General features: G+C 44.4%; 1 protein-coding gene and 2 long non-coding RNA genes across 5 annotated transcripts; 1 reads left to right on the top strand and 2 right to left on the bottom strand.

Moving 5' to 3' along the window:
* Window positions 1-255: 255 nt before the first annotated feature.
* Window positions 256-3,276, bottom strand: LOC144314145 (uncharacterized). Its single transcript, XR_013379845.1, has 2 exons — window positions 2,848-3,276; window positions 256-998 (listed from the first exon to the last, which is right to left on the bottom strand). It is a non-coding gene; the product is annotated as an uncharacterized LOC144314145 (long non-coding RNA).
* LOC144314143 (uncharacterized) lies at window positions 2,985-12,202 on the top strand. 2 transcript variants are annotated; one of them, XR_013379842.1, is made up of 5 exons: window positions 2,985-3,884; window positions 5,112-5,241; window positions 9,349-9,404; window positions 11,508-11,608; window positions 11,784-12,202. XR_013379842.1 is itself a non-coding variant. In XM_077897941.1 (4 exons), the coding sequence occupies exons 1-4, from the start codon at window positions 5,004-5,006 to the stop codon at window positions 11,842-11,844; spliced, it is 456 nt and encodes a 151-aa protein (XP_077754067.1). In that variant the 5' UTR covers window positions 4,536-5,003; the 3' UTR covers window positions 11,845-12,202. The 2 variants fall into 2 exon arrangements, 1 of the variants encoding a protein (XP_077754067.1); XM_077897941.1 differs by lacking the exon at window positions 2,985-3,884 and having other exon boundaries at window positions 4,536-5,241.
* Window positions 6,595-16,325, bottom strand: LOC144314144 (uncharacterized). 2 transcript variants are annotated; one of them, XR_013379844.1, is made up of 3 exons: window positions 15,964-16,325; window positions 7,778-7,891; window positions 6,595-6,804 (listed from the first exon to the last, which is right to left on the bottom strand). It is a non-coding gene; the product is annotated as an uncharacterized LOC144314144 (long non-coding RNA). The 2 variants fall into 2 exon arrangements; XR_013379843.1 differs by having other exon boundaries at window positions 7,745-7,891; window positions 15,964-16,324.
* Window positions 16,326-16,790: the final 465 nt, after the last annotated feature.

Below are 16,790 nucleotides of genomic sequence, written 5' to 3'. Positions count from 1 at the left end.
TAGTTGTGTGTAGAATAGATTACCTAGAAAATAAGAGGTGCCCCATAAATATGGGTTCACTCCGTGGAGGAAGGGAACGAGGCCTCCTCATCATGGTTAACATGAAGGCTTGCCAGGAGACCAATTCCTCACAGCTTACCTTCACTTAATTGCTGTCAAGGCCCCCAGGTCTCTCCTTTCCTTTCAAGAAAAGAATAAAATCTACTCAATGAACCAATGAACATGTAGCAGCACGGCAAGAAACTACACTGCTACTTTCTGGACACCCTTGTATTATTCCGAGCAAAGAAATAAAATCTTCCCAAATTTCAAAAACTTGCACACTGTCATACATGCTGTCTGCAACATTTGTCTCTTGTTAATTTTTTTTTTTTTCTGGCTTTCGTCTGAAGTGTCTCTCAAGTTTTGGCAATTTTGAGTCTTCTGGTTACCATGGAAATAGGAAACAATGATCTCGTGGAGATTAAGAGGAGGGGGATGGGTTTCTCTTGGGGTTCTGGAGTTTTTCTCCTTTGATAGTATCTGTGAGTTGAGAGAATGTTGATTTGGAGGCAGTGTTTCTGTGTCACCAACAAATGCTTATTTTTGTGCCATGTTTTAAAGATAAACATGCCCTGTTCCAGGTGCAGGCTCTTGGTTTATCCTTAAGGCAAGTTCAAACTGTGGAGCATGAACTGTCCAGTCTAAGTGAGAAAGAACCTTTACCTCCTCCTTCCACATACCTTCAGAAAGCTTCAGATATTGTATAAGGCTCTGGCTCTTTCTGGCACATTGGCATGTTGGGTTACAAGGAATATTACTATATGCAGGGTCAATTTTATTTTTTTCTTTCTCTGTTTCATGAGTAAATGATACTTATATTTTTTAATTTCTTAACTTCCAGAGCAGCAAATAAGCACGTGATGTTGCTCTTTATTGCTGTTGTTCCATAATCTTGGTAGTTGATAGTTGCTCATACCGACAGAAAACTTGACCAGTAATAACAAAACTTGAAAAATCTGGGAAAGGAAGAAAATTGTTTGTTTGCCAAAGTCCACAATTTTACCTCCTCTCAGAATGGCTTCATTTCTTTCAGAAACTGAGAACCACGTGCACGTCTATGGCTATATAAAGCTTGGTGTTTAATACATTCTATAATAACCCTCATTGTAATTTTTCCATATCTTATGTCACCACAAAGGTTCCAAGTTCCCTGGAGGACAGGCATGGAAGATTCTTTTTTTTTTTTTTAAAGACTTTATTTATTTATTCATGAGAGACACACAGAGAGAGGCAGAGACACAGGCAGAGGGAGAAGCAGGCTCCACGCAGGGAGCCCGATGTGGGACTAGATCCCAGGTCTCCAGGATCTCGCCCTGGGCCAAAGGCAGATGCTCAACCACTGAGCCACCCAGGGATCCCAGCATGGAAGATTCTAACACCAACTCCTGCTTCCTTGCTGCATGGAAGTCCAGCCTGCGGCACCTGATGGATGGCTCACCCCTGCAATTCCCCACCTTACCTACCCCACTCCAACTACTTTTCCTTGCCTGTAATTTTGCCTGAGGAATATCCAGAAGCATCTCCCTTAAAAATGTGTTTGAGTAAGGCTCTGTCTCCAGACTGAAGATATTTCTCTCAATTTACAATTCACCTCTTAGAGATTTGGTTCTTTTGGACCTTAATGAGCCCCCTTTGAAAAGTATCAATACCCCCTGGAAGGCTAAGGCTGACAGCCATTATCAATTTATAATCCCAAGGAACTAAAACCGACTGCCAACCCCTCCCTCAACCCCCAGGGAAAATTAAATTCAGGACAGGCATTCGGGGTGGTGCTCATAAAGAGAGGGGCTCTGGGGTGTGGGTGGGGAGCAATGAATGAACATCTTAAGTTTCACATTCTTCAATTCGTGTCTGTCCCTGAAGTTCCCTTCCCTTCTTTTCCCTGCCTTGTTCCACCTCTGTCCCTCTTACCTAGGCCTAGCTATATGTATGACTGTGTGTGTGTGTGTGTGTGTGTGTGTGTTCTATCTGTGTGTGCGTGCAGATGTCTGTATATATCCCCAGGTCTTTGACTTGACACTGTCTAGCAGTGTAACCAAAAAAAAAAAGAAAAGAAAAAATTAATTCAGATTACTTGTTGGATGATTTAGGTATTTTCAGCTTCATTAACAGCTAATCACCACACAATGGATTACTCAACCAGGGTTTGAAATATGCCTCCAAGGTGGCTAGACTAACTGGAATGATCGCGTAAGGGGACTTCAGGCGGGTATCATATACACACAGCTATTATGTCTTTGTGGGAACATGCGTTTGCGTATGAATTGTCTGTGCATGTTCTTGGCAGGTCCCCTTTCTTGTTCTCCATTCCCTGCCCCCTCCTCCACTCCAGCCTTTGCCAGGTCTGCCTACAGATCCCCCCGGTCTTGGAGCCTCCCAGAGAGCAGTGAGAGCTCATTTAGGTCCAGCGGCCTCCTGAGAGGAGTGTCCCAGTGTGCCCTCCGGTGAGCCAGACGGGCCAACTGCACCCCAACAGGGTTCAGAGCCTGGCTGGGAGGTGAAAGATGGGTAGCCAGAAGGCTTGGAACTGTGCCACTGGGGACGCAGCCAGGTGTCTTGCCGCCCTCAGAAAATGCTCCTCTTGCCCTGCCCTAAGGAACAAATTACCAGCACAGACAGAAGCGTGACCCTGGAGCCAGTTTTCTGTGGATTCTTTCTCCAACCGCTGAAAATATTCTGGTGGATACGGAGGTTGGCCTGGTGTGGGAGAAGATGACACACCACCACCTTCACCTCCAGCCTCTCCCCGCCCCTGCAGCACGCACACATGCACACATGCACACACGCACACACACGCACACACACCCCGGATCCCAGCTCCACCGATGGCTTTGGCCAACGACGCGGCCTCCCCTAAGTGGCCGCAGATTGAGGTAGGCGTCCACAAACAGGTTCTGTTTTTACAGGTCTGGCGCAAACCACGAAGTCCTCCGGCCACACAAAGTGCTCTGTGGGCAGGACTAGCCAGTTTGCCCTCGACAGCAACCACTTTCATGGCTGGTTGGACTTGTCAGGGATTTTTCTCTTAACATTTGTCAATGACCATTGTCAGGTGTTGCTAGGGTTGCAGGAGAAAGGATTCGCTCGATTGGCTGAGCGGCCGGATTCTGTGGCCAATCCAAAGGCTGTGCCTGGGGGAGGGGGACTCAGCATGATAGAACAATATCAAGCATAGGCAGACACATTCCGGGTACTAATAAGGCGTCTGGAAAAATGGAATTATAGTGTGCAGGAATCCCTTGCCCCTCTACAGCTCCAGCCATGGCTCGGTTGCCGTTCAAAGTGCTAACGCCTAAGTTAAAGTCATTCCCACTGATTGGAGGAAATCAAGATTTCAAAACAGGGGAGTAGCAATTGTAAGGAGGAAGTAAAACTCCTTGCTCATTGTGTTTTACAGCCTTCCTTAGCAAAACTGCTGAATTGTAATTTGAAATATTCCACCCTTTCAAATAAATTAAGTGCAGCCCTTAAAAACAGGAAATGAGAGAGGCGCACACGTATTGTCAACTAAACATTCACAGACCTCGCAGCACAGAGCGAAGCTGAAAATCACAGAACAGTCCCTATGAGTTCACTGTAGGAGGATGACAGCAAGGGTCACCACCAAGGGAGACCTTCTGCCTCTCCCGGCTCACTCTTGGGCTGAAACCTGAATGCTAATTAGGAGCCAAATGAAAGACAAACATCGGCTTGAAGGGAAATTTGGATCTTAGAAGATCAGAGATATTCTGGGATTCAGATAAACCCTGTGGTACTCAGGGAACTGAGAGTGTACTTGACGGCTGCACCCTCCCTTTAGAACACACAGCTGCCAGTGGGCCAGGTGTTCCTGCGGAACTCAGGTAACGGATCAAAAGCAAACAGAATTATCTTGCCTAGAAAATAAGTTAAGCTTCTGTACCGTCCTGATTTCCCGCCCAGTTATCAACATGATCTCCAAACTTTAGTGTTTTTATTGGCAGTTTGGACGCAGTCACAAGAAAAGTTTCTGTAGTCTTCTTCTTCCCTACTGGGCCTCTCCCTTTGCTCTCAGACCTATTCCTTGGAAGATGGAGCTGCCATCCAAGAAGAGAGAAAGGAAGAGGGGAAAGGCAGGAGAGAGAGAAAGGGAGGAGGGGGAGAAGGAAGGAAGAAAGAAAGAGGAGAAAGAATCAGTGTTCGTTTCCCATGGGTCCCATCCCTGCAGCGTCCACATCTCTTAGCCGGTGCAGGCTCTTCTGCTGGTGAAGGAGCCCACAGCCCAGCCAAGCCAACTGAGCTTCATTTCAGGCTGAAACGGGGTTTTGGAGTTCTGCATTTTACTTTATATACATTTTGAAGTAGCTCAGGATGAGAAAAAAAAGAAAGAAAAAGAAAAGAAAGAAAGAAAGAAGAAAGAAAGAAAGAAAGAGAAAGAAAGAAAGAAAGAAAGAAAGAAAGAAAGAAAGAAGAAAGAAAGAAAGAAAGAAAGAAAGAAAAAGAAAGAAAGAAAGAAAGAAAGAAAGAAAGAAAGAAGAAAGAAAGAAAAAGATTCTAAGACTGAGTTTTGGACAATTTCACCTCCCACTCCCACTGGTATAAAGAAGAATATGCATGAGCAGAAAAATGGTCTTGAGGAGGGTTGGCAATAAAACTGTTAAGAATTGCACAGAAAGTACAGCTTCACATTGGAGTACCCACTTAAGTCTACCCACACTGCCGGCCAGGGAGACCAACCTAGCCCACTTTACCCAAGATCCCCGAGAGCCTCGGGGGAGACAGTAAAATAGCAGGAATCACTATTCCAAGGGGGAAGAAACTTGGAGAATATTTTCAGTTCACTTTTCGGTTGCATGTGTTGCTAAATGCAGATATTTGCGCTGTTGGCAACGTCTTAGGAAGTGATTTAACCCACTTGCATCGCCAGGCATAATTTATCATGTGGCCCTGTGACTTTAACCCCATTCATTTCTCCCTTCTGATTACTTCAATCATGTTTGTGTATGCATTACTTAGGACATGTCTTTATTTCAGAGACCCTGAAATCCTACTTGATTTTTCTAACTCAGAACCTAGTCTTCTCTCATCCTGACCTTATCTGCTCTCTTCAGGAACAATTCCAGGAGGCCAGGAAATCTTACCACCCACATCTAATCTTCACACTCAAGCAATTGGATGAGGACTGGTGGGTTAGGAAACTCATCCTCTCCCGGCCTGGCAGGCACACCCACATAGTCATTGGTGAGTATTCTCCGGGGTTAGAACTGCCCAGAGCTTTGCAAATTGGTGTTCTCTCTCTCCCTAGTGCCTATTTCAAGATAACTTTCAATGAGAGCCGTACAGTCAGTTACCAAAATAGCTGGTTATGAAAACCTACTGGATCAATGAAAAACAAAAATCTGACTGCCTGTTTCAACCTGCAGTCAACCAGCAGAGATCATGCACTGAAGTCGGAGCCCTTTTCTTCCCTGAATCGGCCGCTAATAAAGAAGGAAAGCATTTCAATAGAGGACAGAAGACACAGAAGGCCCGGGGTAACCCACAATGGAATGAGCAGTTTCAGAACATTAATGATCACAGGAAAAAGTGGGATCAGAGAGCAAGAGATACGCAAGGGAGTTTGCATGAGAGTTTGAAAGGCCACATTCAGTCTGCACCCTCAAGAAGGTGTCTGAGAGAAAGTAGGGCAGAACAACAATGAATATAGGGCGAAAAAGACGTGAGTTTAGTTTTCAAAATGTCATGTCTGTATTGAGTGTCCCTTAGGTCCCAACAAGAAACAAAGGGAGCAAGCAACTTCGGTGACAACACAGCAGTTGGCAAAGAGTCTGGGGTACAATCTCTGGAAAAGTTCCAGTATGAAGCCTAAGAACAGGTTGAAAGAATCACTACGTCCCTTCAGCTGGTCTCTACTTTTCCAAGGTCTGCTTTTCCCATCGCGAGCCATTCCCCTTTCCAATCTGCTCTTAATTTTGCTCCATGCCCTGACCGACACCTGGGTCTCTTTAGATTCCTCTCTTTCAGTTCACTGCCTTAAAGCCTATCTGGGGAAGACTTCATCATTCATGCCGCAGTCAGACTGTTTATAACATATGATTAATCTATTTAAAAAAATTTATGATGATTATAGGCCAAAGGACTGACTTGATACCAAAACATGACCCTGACCAGGTGGTGACTCTTTCCACCAATAAAACAGAAGTCTTGGGGCACCTGGCTGGCTCAGGGGGTAGAGCAGATGACTGTTGGGGTTGCGAATTCAAGCCCCATGCTGAGTGGAGAGATTATTTTTAAATTAAAAAAATCTTAAAAACAAAACAAACTAAAAAACCCACAGAAGTCCCGTTATTATAATGCAAAGTTACAAGGAAGATCTAGAATTTGCTTCATTCTCTGGAATGCTCTCTAAGAGCCTATTTACAGATCACTAGGTTTTCTTCAGTTGTGCCCAATATGCATGTAAATAGATTTTTTTTTCAAAAACATCCCTTACAATTAAAGCTAGGAAGCCTTGATTCTTTTTTTTTTTTTTTTTTTTTTGAGCCCACAATAGATTTTGGGTACATAATTTAGTAAAATCAGTGTGCTTTTTTTTTTTTAAAGACTTTATTTATTCATGATAGACATAGAGAGAGAGAGAGAGGGTCAGAGACACAGGCAGAGGGAGAAGCAGGCTCCACGCAGGGAGCCCAAAGTAGGACTCAATCCCGGGTCTCCAGGATCACATCCTGGGCCAAAGGCAGGCGCTGAACCGCTGAGCCACCCAGGGATTCCCCTCAGTGTGCTTTGTTTAGGTCATGATAACTGTAAAAGAAAAAAACTGATAAATCAACGTTTGTCAAAATTTAAAACTTCCCATCAATAGAGACCGTTAAGAAAATGAATAGGCAAGCTATGGACTGGAAGAAAATATTTGTGAAACATAAACTTAACAGAGGACATTGGTCCAGAATGTCTAAAGAACTCCCACTTCACAATAAAGACAAAATTTTGAATGAACAATAGATCTCAACAGACGTTTCATACAAGAAGGTATGAATGGCAAATAACACATGACAATGTGTTTAATGTCCTTAAAACACAAATTAAAACCACAAAGAGACATTACTACACGCTCACTGAAGTGGCTTAAAATAAACAGACTGACAACATTAAACATCAGCAAATACAAGAAGCAACTGGAACTCTCATGCGTTGTTGGTGGGAATATAAACTGGTGCATCCGCTTCGGAAAGAGGAATGGCAGTCTCTAAAACTAAACACACATCTATCCTGTGATTTAGCAATCAATATAAATGTGTCTTTTCCCAAGGAAAATGGAAACACAAGCTGTTAAAAGAACTTGTATATGGGGCACCTGGGTGGCTCAGTGCTTGAGCATCAGCCTTCAGCTCAGGTCGTGATCCCGGGATCCTGGGATCGAGTCCCACATCGGGCTTCCCATGGGGAGCCTGCTTTTCCCCCTGCCTGTGTCTCTGCCTCTCTCCCTGTGTCTGTCATGAATAAATAAATAAAATCTTTAAAAAAATAAAAGACTTGTATAAAAATGCTCCTAACAGTTTTAGGATCAATAGCCAAAACCTGAGCACAGCCCAGGTATCCATGAACAGGTGAATTGCCACACCAACTGTGGTATAGACATCTAATGGAATACTACTCAGCAATACAATGGGATGAACGAACTAGTGTCACACGGTAACATGACTAACTCTCAAAAACAGTAGCCAAGTGAAAGAAGTCTTACCTTAAAACACTCATTTTATTTGATTCCACTTACATGAACTTCTAGAATAGGCAAAACTCATCTGTAGTCACAAAGTTCGAAACAGTGGTTGCCTCTGGGAAGCGCAGTAGGGGTGAGGATCGACAGGAAGTGGCACGAGGAAACTTTCTGGAAAAATAGTAATGTTCTACATCTTTATAGAAGTTTGGGTATGCAGGCATACATTTGTCCAATCTCAGAAAATGTACACTTAAGATTTTATGTTTCATTGTATAAAAACTTCACATCAGAATTAAAAAAGGAAATACTGAAGTTTTTAAGTGGAAACTGGTTGATGCCTACAATTTACTTTTCAAGGCATGACTCAGGTACGATGGATTAATCGAGAAAGTATATACAGATGTGTGACAAAACAAGAGCTGTTAAATATTGATGGTTAGAATCTACAATTAGATGGTAGGCATACGGGTGTTCACTGTAAAACTCTTTCAACTTTGTATTTGGAAACAATCATAATACAGTGCTGGGGGCGGGGTGGGAAATCGGGTGCTAGTCTGACCTGCAGATTCTCTTCAGTTGTTTGTGAGAGCTGAATGCTCTGTCTCTTAATATTCATATTAAATTATAAATAGGGAAGATCAAGGCTTGGGTTTGAAAGAATCTCACATCTGAATTTTCTTCCTTTTCAAATCTTGTTTTTCGTACCTTTTTATTTTAGCAAACAAAAGAAGCCAGGAAATGGTTATTATGAGAGGAAGGGAGGGGGAGAGACCTGTGACCCTAAAAAAGCCACAAAAAACTCCTACTGTAAAATATTGAATATCAAGAGCAAGCACACACTCCAGACTTGTAGAATCAAGAAATTAATGAAAACACCCGGACTGCATCCTCAGAACCACTGAGGAATGATAATTACAGACAGTATTTCTGGAGCAGACACATAACCTTGATTCCCAGGACACCCCCTAAAGCAGTCTAATAGTATGCTATTTGTGGAAGGTTTTTCCACCTTTAATAACAGAGAAATAATGTTAGAAGGAAAGAAATCCCTTATTTAGCCACTGGGGTACCATTACTGAGCCCCAGCTGAAGGCCCCCTTAAAAGCATCCATATGGTAAAAGAACATGTTTCCCCACGAAATCAAAACTGAGTACATCTGAGACTTCTGAACATCTTTTTTTCTTGGATCTTAAAATGGATTTGTGCATATTTGTGAAAAAAATTTTATGATGTGCTATCTTCCAAAGTGAATGGTTATTTATAATTCATAAAAGACCTGAGCACGGGAAAATTCTTCCCTTTTATTAGCCCTGTAAAGTTAGACCAGCTGATCTTTTAGTGCATATTACAGACATCAAATTCTCCGTATGGTTGAAGTTTCTCTCCTCGCACTAAATGCAAAGAGGCAGTGCTACTGAAGCTGTTGTTCAAAAGCTGGTGGGGTCCAAATCTCTTTTGATTAAATGTTAAATAAACAAAAAATCACTCTCAGAGCTAGTGTCTCAAGACACAAAAGGGAAAATACTTGGGATGCTAAACATGCTTCTTAAATCTTGCAGAGCCTTTGTAAAATATGACGGCATATTTTTTCATGGATTTTTTCTTTTTTATTTTCAACGTCTAGCCATCATCTCTGGACACAGTTGCCACATCATTTCCTCTCAGCTGCTGCGGCTGCCTGTGAGTCATAGTACAGGTTCATGAGCAGAAGCGACTCAAGCAGGAGGGCATGGGCACCAGAGATTTGGACCCATTACAGGGAGTCCTGGTGCCAAGGGCTCCCACCCAGCTGTGCCTACAGCATCCCCACCGTGACATCACAGAAAGCGATTTCCTTAAAAGAATCCAGCTTTCTTAGCTCACTCTGCCATGGTCACGTCCACCTCGATTACTAGCATGCCACGGACCCACATGAGACAGTTTCACGGCATTCTTAGAGATCTAAGCTCATTCTGAAAACAACACATGGTTTTACCTTCCTTGAAGTTCACTGCCCTCTAATATTCCAGATGAACCTTTTGAACCCCATGATATAATTATCTGGAGATAGAAATTCTTTCTGGGGGGGCCTGGGTGGCTCAGTCAGTTGAGAGTCAGACTCTTGGTTTCAGTTCAAGTTATGATCTCAGGGCTGTGGGATCGAGCCCTGTGTCAGGAGCTCTGTGCTCAGCAGGGGAACTGGCTTCCTCTCTCCCTCTTTCCATTTAAGCATTCTCTCTCTCTCTCTCTCTCTCTCTCCCTGAAGTAAATAAATAAATCTTAAAAAAAAAAAAAGAAAGAAAGAAAGAAACTCTTTCTGTAATCTAACTTTTTCCCCCTAAAGTTTTCTTTAAGTAATCTCTGATGTGGGGCTTGAACTCATAACCCTGAGATCAAGAGTCAGATGCTCTTCAGACTGAGCTAGCCAGGTGCCCCTGTATTCTGACCTTTACCTTAACCCAAAATGTAGATGTCTAACTGCCAAATGCAAAAAGCCAACCCACTTACAGAACAGGATCCTTGGTCAGAAAGGATTGCCTCAGCTTGAAGGGACAGGGACGAGTGATACAAATGCTTTTTGAGCAAGTTTTGCACCATCTTGTGCTGCCTGACTCAGAATATAAGAACGAGGAGATCTCAACCTTTTGACAATATGTCAGCAGCCCTGTGTAGAACCAGCAGTGGGAATGGAAAAGGCAATATTTATTCTGAGGGCCCTGACAACATCATCATTAAGTCATCTGTCCCCTCCTAAGTGGCTTGCATTTTACAGGATCCAGACGGAGAGAGGCCCACGAGCTGTAATTCTAGGCATCTTTTCCCCCTGCCGCCCTCACTCATATTCAACATTGTCCAAGGCCTGCTCAAAAAACAGCTAGAAAGATGACAAAACCAAATAAGCAATATGCTATCGTATTAGTTTTAATTTAACACCTTCACAATGTATTTCCCTGTCGCACAAATGAAATCTTTCTCAAGCCATTCCTTGTCATCACCCACCACCCAAGACCTCGTCACATAATACAAATGTTAATTGATCATCTACTGTGTCCTCTCCCTCCCACCGCCCTCCATTTGTCCGTCCATGCTACAGATATTCCTGGAGGCCTCGCCACACCCCGGGCCCCACGGTGGACCTGAGACTAAATGATTTCTAATCCTTGCCCCTCGAGGGCTTTGCAGTCACACAGGAGTCCGTGGCTCCTCTGCCTTCGTGGAACACCTTTAACTTTCTGCTGTTACTTCATCAGGGCAAGAGAGCAGATCTTACTCTGCCCAGACCGTGCCCCGAGGACCATGATCTGTGCCTACCCCATTTCCTTTGCTTGCCACCACGCTGTCCACGGAAACTTTCTCTCAGTCTTGAGGAAAATGAAGTCTACGGCAGTGGTGGCAAAATGTCAGGACATATTTCGGCCAAATACTCACTTTGCGCTGCGTACAGTGCATTTGATGTTTTCTCCCCTTTCTAGGCTACTGACCTCTCCTCCGGAACTAGGCCTTTGGGGCTACAACTCATCTGGCTGATTCACCCCAGTGTGTCCCTCAGCCCCATTATCTCTCTGGTCTCCAGAAATGAGTCATGGGATCCTTTCTCTGGGGAGGCCCTAAGTGTAGCTTCCTTATCCGACGTCCACCAGGCTGTGTCCTCTGACGCACTCTTATGCTTTTTGGGGAGTGGGAGGGTAACTGGATCGGAAGGAAGCCTCAGTTAGAGAGGACACCAGGCACCCAAGGCTTCCCTTTATGCTGCAATCAGCAAAACCTCTAACACCAGGTTTGTTTATGGCCCTTTGTAAACAGACCAAACTCCCTTGGCCAGTCCTCCTTGAAGAAGCTTCCATCCTCCAGGATAGGGGCAGGGCTGCTGTCTGCGTCTGCATCTCACCAAGGCCGGGCTCCAGGTATGCAACTGTGCTACAGGTGAGTCCAGCCTGGGCCCCCATCAGCCCCAGAGTCTGCAGAACAGAGCGCAGCAGCTGGGGCCGCCACCTGGGAAAGAGAACACCGCTTTTGCCATGGCTAGGTTGGTAGGTATCTCCCCAGGGGTGATTAAAGATAGCCCCCCTGTTTGTCTAGGGACCGGAAATCCTGGTCTGCTCCTCGGTCCCACGTGCTGGCACTTGGTACAGACGCCTGACCGGGCCCTGGAGTTCTTATCCTCAACACCCCCGAACCTTCCAGGTCAGGTTCCCCCTCACCCCTCGTTCATTGTCGCCCTGCACCAAGGGTGAACGTTTCTGGCTGGTCGCCCCCCCTGTGGTTAGGACTTTGGGCAGCACTAGCCCTGGGTTCCCCCAGTCTCTTCAGTCTTGGTTTCCTTAGCCCAGAGGGTTTAACAGAATATGATGCTAACCACTTAAATGATTTTAAATTTCCTAGGAGCCACACTGTTAAAAGTCTAAAATAAACAGGCAAAATTAGTTTTTTTGCATCCAAAAAAATTTTTTTTAAGATTTTATTTATTTATTCATGAGAGACACAGAGAGAAGGGCAGAGACACAGGCAGAGGGAGAAGCAGGCTCCCTGCAGGGAACCCGATGTGGGATTCATCCAAGGATTCCTGGGATCATGACCTGAGCCAAAGGCAGACACTCAACCACTGAGCCACCCAGGCGCTCCTGCATCCAAAATTTTTAATTTATTTTAAGTGGCTTTATTGACATATAATTCACAAACAGTACAATTGAGCCATTTAAAATGAGTAACTGAGGGCACCTCAGGGCTGGCTCAGTTGGTGGGGTATGCAATGCTTGATCTCAGAGTCATGAGTTCAAGCCCTACGTTGGGTGTAGAGCTTATTTAAAAATATAAAACATTTTTAAGAAAAAAATAAAATATATAACTGAATTTAAAAGTTTAAAATAAGTAAAAAATAAAAGATAATAAAAAAATAAAATGTACAACTGAGTGTATTCACTGAGCTGGGCAACATTGCCACAATCAATTTTAGAACATTTTCATCCCTCCATAAAAAAGCCCATACCCATTAGCACTCACTTTCCATTTCCCACCACCCCGTCCCCTCCAGCCCTAAGCAACTACTCAGGTACCTTTTGTCTCTATGGATTTGCCTGTTGGCCACGTCATATAAGTGGAATTATCCCACGGGTGGTTTTTTGCATCTGGCTTCTTTCACTTAGCATAATGTTCTCAAGGTCCATCTATGTTGAAGCATTCATTGTAATAATATAGTTTATTATTATTTAAATAAATGTATTTTATTATTATTTAAAGAAGCATATTTAAACTGATCTTATGTAAATAAAATGTAATATAAATATAATAAAACGTAGTTATATTACATAAAATAAAATAATTAATATAACAAACATATCATTTAAGTAAAATAGTATCTTATTTGCCTGGATCCATCCAAAATATCATTTCGACATGCAGTCAACTGAAGAACGATTAATGATGTTTCGAGATTCGTCTCTCTCTTTTTTTTTTTTTTTAAGATTTTGTTTATTTATTCATGAGAGACACACAGACAGAGAGAGACAGAGACACAGGCAGAGGGAGAAGCAGGCTCCCTGCAGGGAGCCCAACGTGGGACTCGATCCCGGGACTGCAGGTGCACACCCTGGGCCCAAGGGAGGCGCCAAACCACTGAGCCACCCAGGGGTCCCTAGAGAATCGTCCTTCTTAGATAAACTCTTTGAGCTTTAGCCTGTGTCTTACATTCAGGCACATCTCAGACCAGCCACACTGCAAGCGCCCGGAAGCCGCGTGTGGGTAGTGGCTCCGGTGTTGGACAAGCACAACCCTAGCCATAGACCCCTCTGTTACCCTTTAAAAACAACAGTTGTCTCCGTTGACCTCCACCCCATCAGCACCTACACCAAGGTTGACAGGTGGCTTTAGGATTCTAAGGCACACTCGGTATTGGGCGGCTAAATTCCCCTTTGTCACCCCCCCTCCCAACGTCACATCCCCCCTGAGCTCCTGCTGAGATGGGAGCCTGCACACAGATAACATAACCGAGCTGCCCTTTCCCTTGCCCTAAGCAGGCACCAAGCCAGGATGATGTGTTTCGCTACGTGAAACTTCCTGCTGCAAAAAACAACAACAAAAACAAAAACAATAAAAAAAAATTAACAAAATTTAACAAAAGAAACTTTCGTCTTTCTTTTTTAAAACAGGTCTGTCATTTCTTAATTTTCTCCCCAGTACATTTTCCAGCCATTGTTTTGCTAATAATAGCTCTAAGCACACAAATAAAGCTCCTGGTGGTGGTAGATTTGGGAAATTGCTACAAGCTTCCTGACAGCTTTATCCTGCTCCTGTCAGCCATTTCCCCCAAGAAAATGGACATTTCATCAGTGTGAGGCTGCATCTTATTAGTCTAGCTCATCGGCTATCACCTCCTTCCAGGCTCCAGAGAGAGAAGACGGAAGCCCCCAGCACTGCGGCCCACTGCCCAGGACGCAGGGATTTCGACAGGAAGCAGCACCTCGGTGAATCAAGCGCATTATTCCTTCCGGTGTGCCTCCGTCTGTATGGTAACATGTAAGTTATTTCTAAACATTCGTGATCCTTAAGACTGGCACATGGAAATGTTTGTGAAATTACCTCTTTGAAAGAAAAGCTTACAAACTTGGGGTTATTTAGTCTGCAGAATGGAACATGGAGGGTAGGTTTAACATGTACAAATTTAATAAAGGTCTAAGAAGAGCTACATCAGCACCTTTCCTATTTCTCCTCTGAGCCAGAGAGAGAGAAAGGAGCTGGAGAAGAGATGGAGGGTTGACTGCAGGAAGAATTTCTCTGGACCACAGTGCAGCCCTGGAGGATCTCACAGGAGGAGCTTGAGGGTTTTGGTGAACAGTCATTCCACTGACATTTACTGACTATCTTCTGGGGATTTCCTGTCTGCTGGCTAGCTCTGTCCCAGAGCTAAATCAGGAAGATTTCACCCAAATGCTTTTCTGGATTCTGGTTTTCCTCACAAAGGATTGCTATCTCCACCCCCGCACCCTCAAACTTTTCATCTTATTCTCGGTCACTTAGGAAGGGCTCAGAGTTCTGGAGATGACCTCCCCCCATCCACAAAAAAAACCCACAAAAGATGAAAAACCAAACAAAACTTTGAAAATTAAGAGTTATTCTAAAAGTAGGAGATCTGAGCCACCACACTGGTGGAGCCTTGGGCCTCTTGATCAAATAGGCCACTTATAAAGCCAGTGGCATTCTGAGAAAAGCCGCAGCAATGGTAGCCAGCTGAGGGGTTTGGTGACTCGCAGTGAGTTTGTTTATATTACCAAACGCCTTTTACTCAACTAAAACTTTCTTTGCCAGAGAAAATGGCAGCACCATTACCATTCTAGGAGTCCCTGCATTAGGCCTCACCCAACAAACCGCTAGGCTGTCTATCCAGGACATTTGAAACGCCCTGTGCCACAGGGAATGGCATGAAATTTCATCATATTCAGTGAGGCCCTGTTCAACGGTCTGCAGGGAACCAAGTCTTCTTGTGTGCACCTGGGTATGAGTCACTGACTCGGTGACCTCCGTTTGCAATCTGCTTTCCCACTGTAATTAATTTATCCTTCATGAGATGGAGGCACCTACCCCTTCTTAGGGACACATGCCTGATTCCACATAACTCTCCAAGTACGTCTGTCATTTGTGTGGCAATCTTGTGTGATCCGAGAATCTCCACTACTGCTGTCATTTTTAAGGCCATTTGAAACATCTTAACGGTCCTGTTTTTTTTGTTGTTGTTGTTTTGTTTTTTTTTAATTCTCCTCATGCTCATTTTCCAAATGGAAGGAATTCTTATGAGGTAATAGGGTGGTGAGGGAGAGAAAGAGTTTGCTTTAGCTCCTGCTAGTTATTCCATGTTATGCTCCAGTGGGTTATTTGCATCTGGTCTCTATTTGTTAACATCAATGGGCTGTGCTCACATAACTAGATCGAATTATAAAAGGCCTTCCATTTTGAATGGTTAACTCTCACCAAACCAAACCGAACCAACCAACCAACCAAGTAGACAAACAAACAAACAAACAAAAAACAGTCTAAGCTAGAGATACCAACTTTGAGAAACCTGTGCTGGAGAAAAAAAAAAAAGAATCTCTTAAAGGCTGTCACAAAGCCTTTCTGGTTTCAATTTCCCTTCTCCTTTTGAAAGGAGATCCAGTACCCCCAGTACCTCCGCCCAGAATAAAGTTGCTGGGACTTGGCAGGAAATGGAGCAGCAGACCACCCAAGACTTGGGGGTGTCTGATGTGGAAGGGATAATTTAAGTGCAAACCTGAAGATGATGTCAAGGAGATGAGAATGAGTCATGGCCCCTCAGCCTCTCATTTTTCCTCAGCGAAGTTCCCTGGGTCGAAGCTTGCAGGGCCCGTGCAGTCCCTTCCAGCTCCTACCTTAGCTTCAGGCGGTGCACAACCGAACCCTTTCGAAAGACCTCCAACGCTTTCAAGTTCTTGAGCAACGTCCCTGTTTCCGAAACTCCTCGGGCTGTCTTCTGTCAACACGCGCCTCCTTCCCTTTCGCTCACACACATTTTCCTTATCACCATCGGATGTATTTTGTCCCTTCCAATAAAAAACTGTGACGTTCTGGAAGCCAGACGAGTCTTGCTCCACCTCGGTGTGCCCCGCGCGTCCATGCCAACACCTGGGACAGAGCAGTTACTCAATCCTCATCCCTGGGCTTTGATTACTAACTTGTTTTATTATCACCCCGGATCAAAGTTCTCTTTTCCATTGCAAGATTCTGGAGGGCAGGACCTCGATTAGTGAAAAGTGCAGGTGACTTCCTGCCAGGGTCAGCTTCACCGGCAGGCAGCTGCATCTGGGGTGTGATCTGAGGGGTCTTAGAGACACTCCTCCACCCCCCACCTTCTGAAATTCCACCAAAATGACACCTTTTCTTTCTTTTTTTTTTTTTTTTTAATTTATGATAGTCACAGAGAGAGAGAGAGAGAGAGAGGCAGAGACACAGGCAGAGGGAGAAGCAGGCTCCATGCACCGGGAGCCTGACGTGGGATTCGATCCCGGGTCTCCAGGATCGCGCCCCGGGCCAAAGGCAGGCGCCAAACCGCTGCGCCACCCAGGGATCCCCAAAATGACA

Source organism: Canis aureus, chromosome 5 (genome assembly GCF_053574225.1).
Source record: "Canis aureus isolate CA01 chromosome 5, VMU_Caureus_v.1.0, whole genome shotgun sequence".
NCBI lineage: Eukaryota > Metazoa > Chordata > Mammalia > Carnivora > Canidae > Canis > Canis aureus.
Note: the sequence above shows the minus strand (reverse complement) of the source record. Positions and strands in the feature narration are given on the sequence as shown.

Excerpts from the sequence above, each read along its gene's own strand:
- LOC144314143 (XM_077897941.1), top strand. The coding sequence starts at position 5,004 with ATGCATTACTTAGGACATGTCTTTATTTCAGAGACCCTGAAATCCTAC. Across the intron at positions 5,242-9,348 it reads GCACACCCACATAGTCATTG|CCATCATCTCTGGACACAGT; the intron begins GTGAGTATTCTC and ends TTCAACGTCTAG. Across the intron at positions 11,609-11,783 it reads TCACCAAGGCCGGGCTCCAG|GGACCGGAAATCCTGGTCTG; the intron begins GTATGCAACTGT and ends CTGTTTGTCTAG.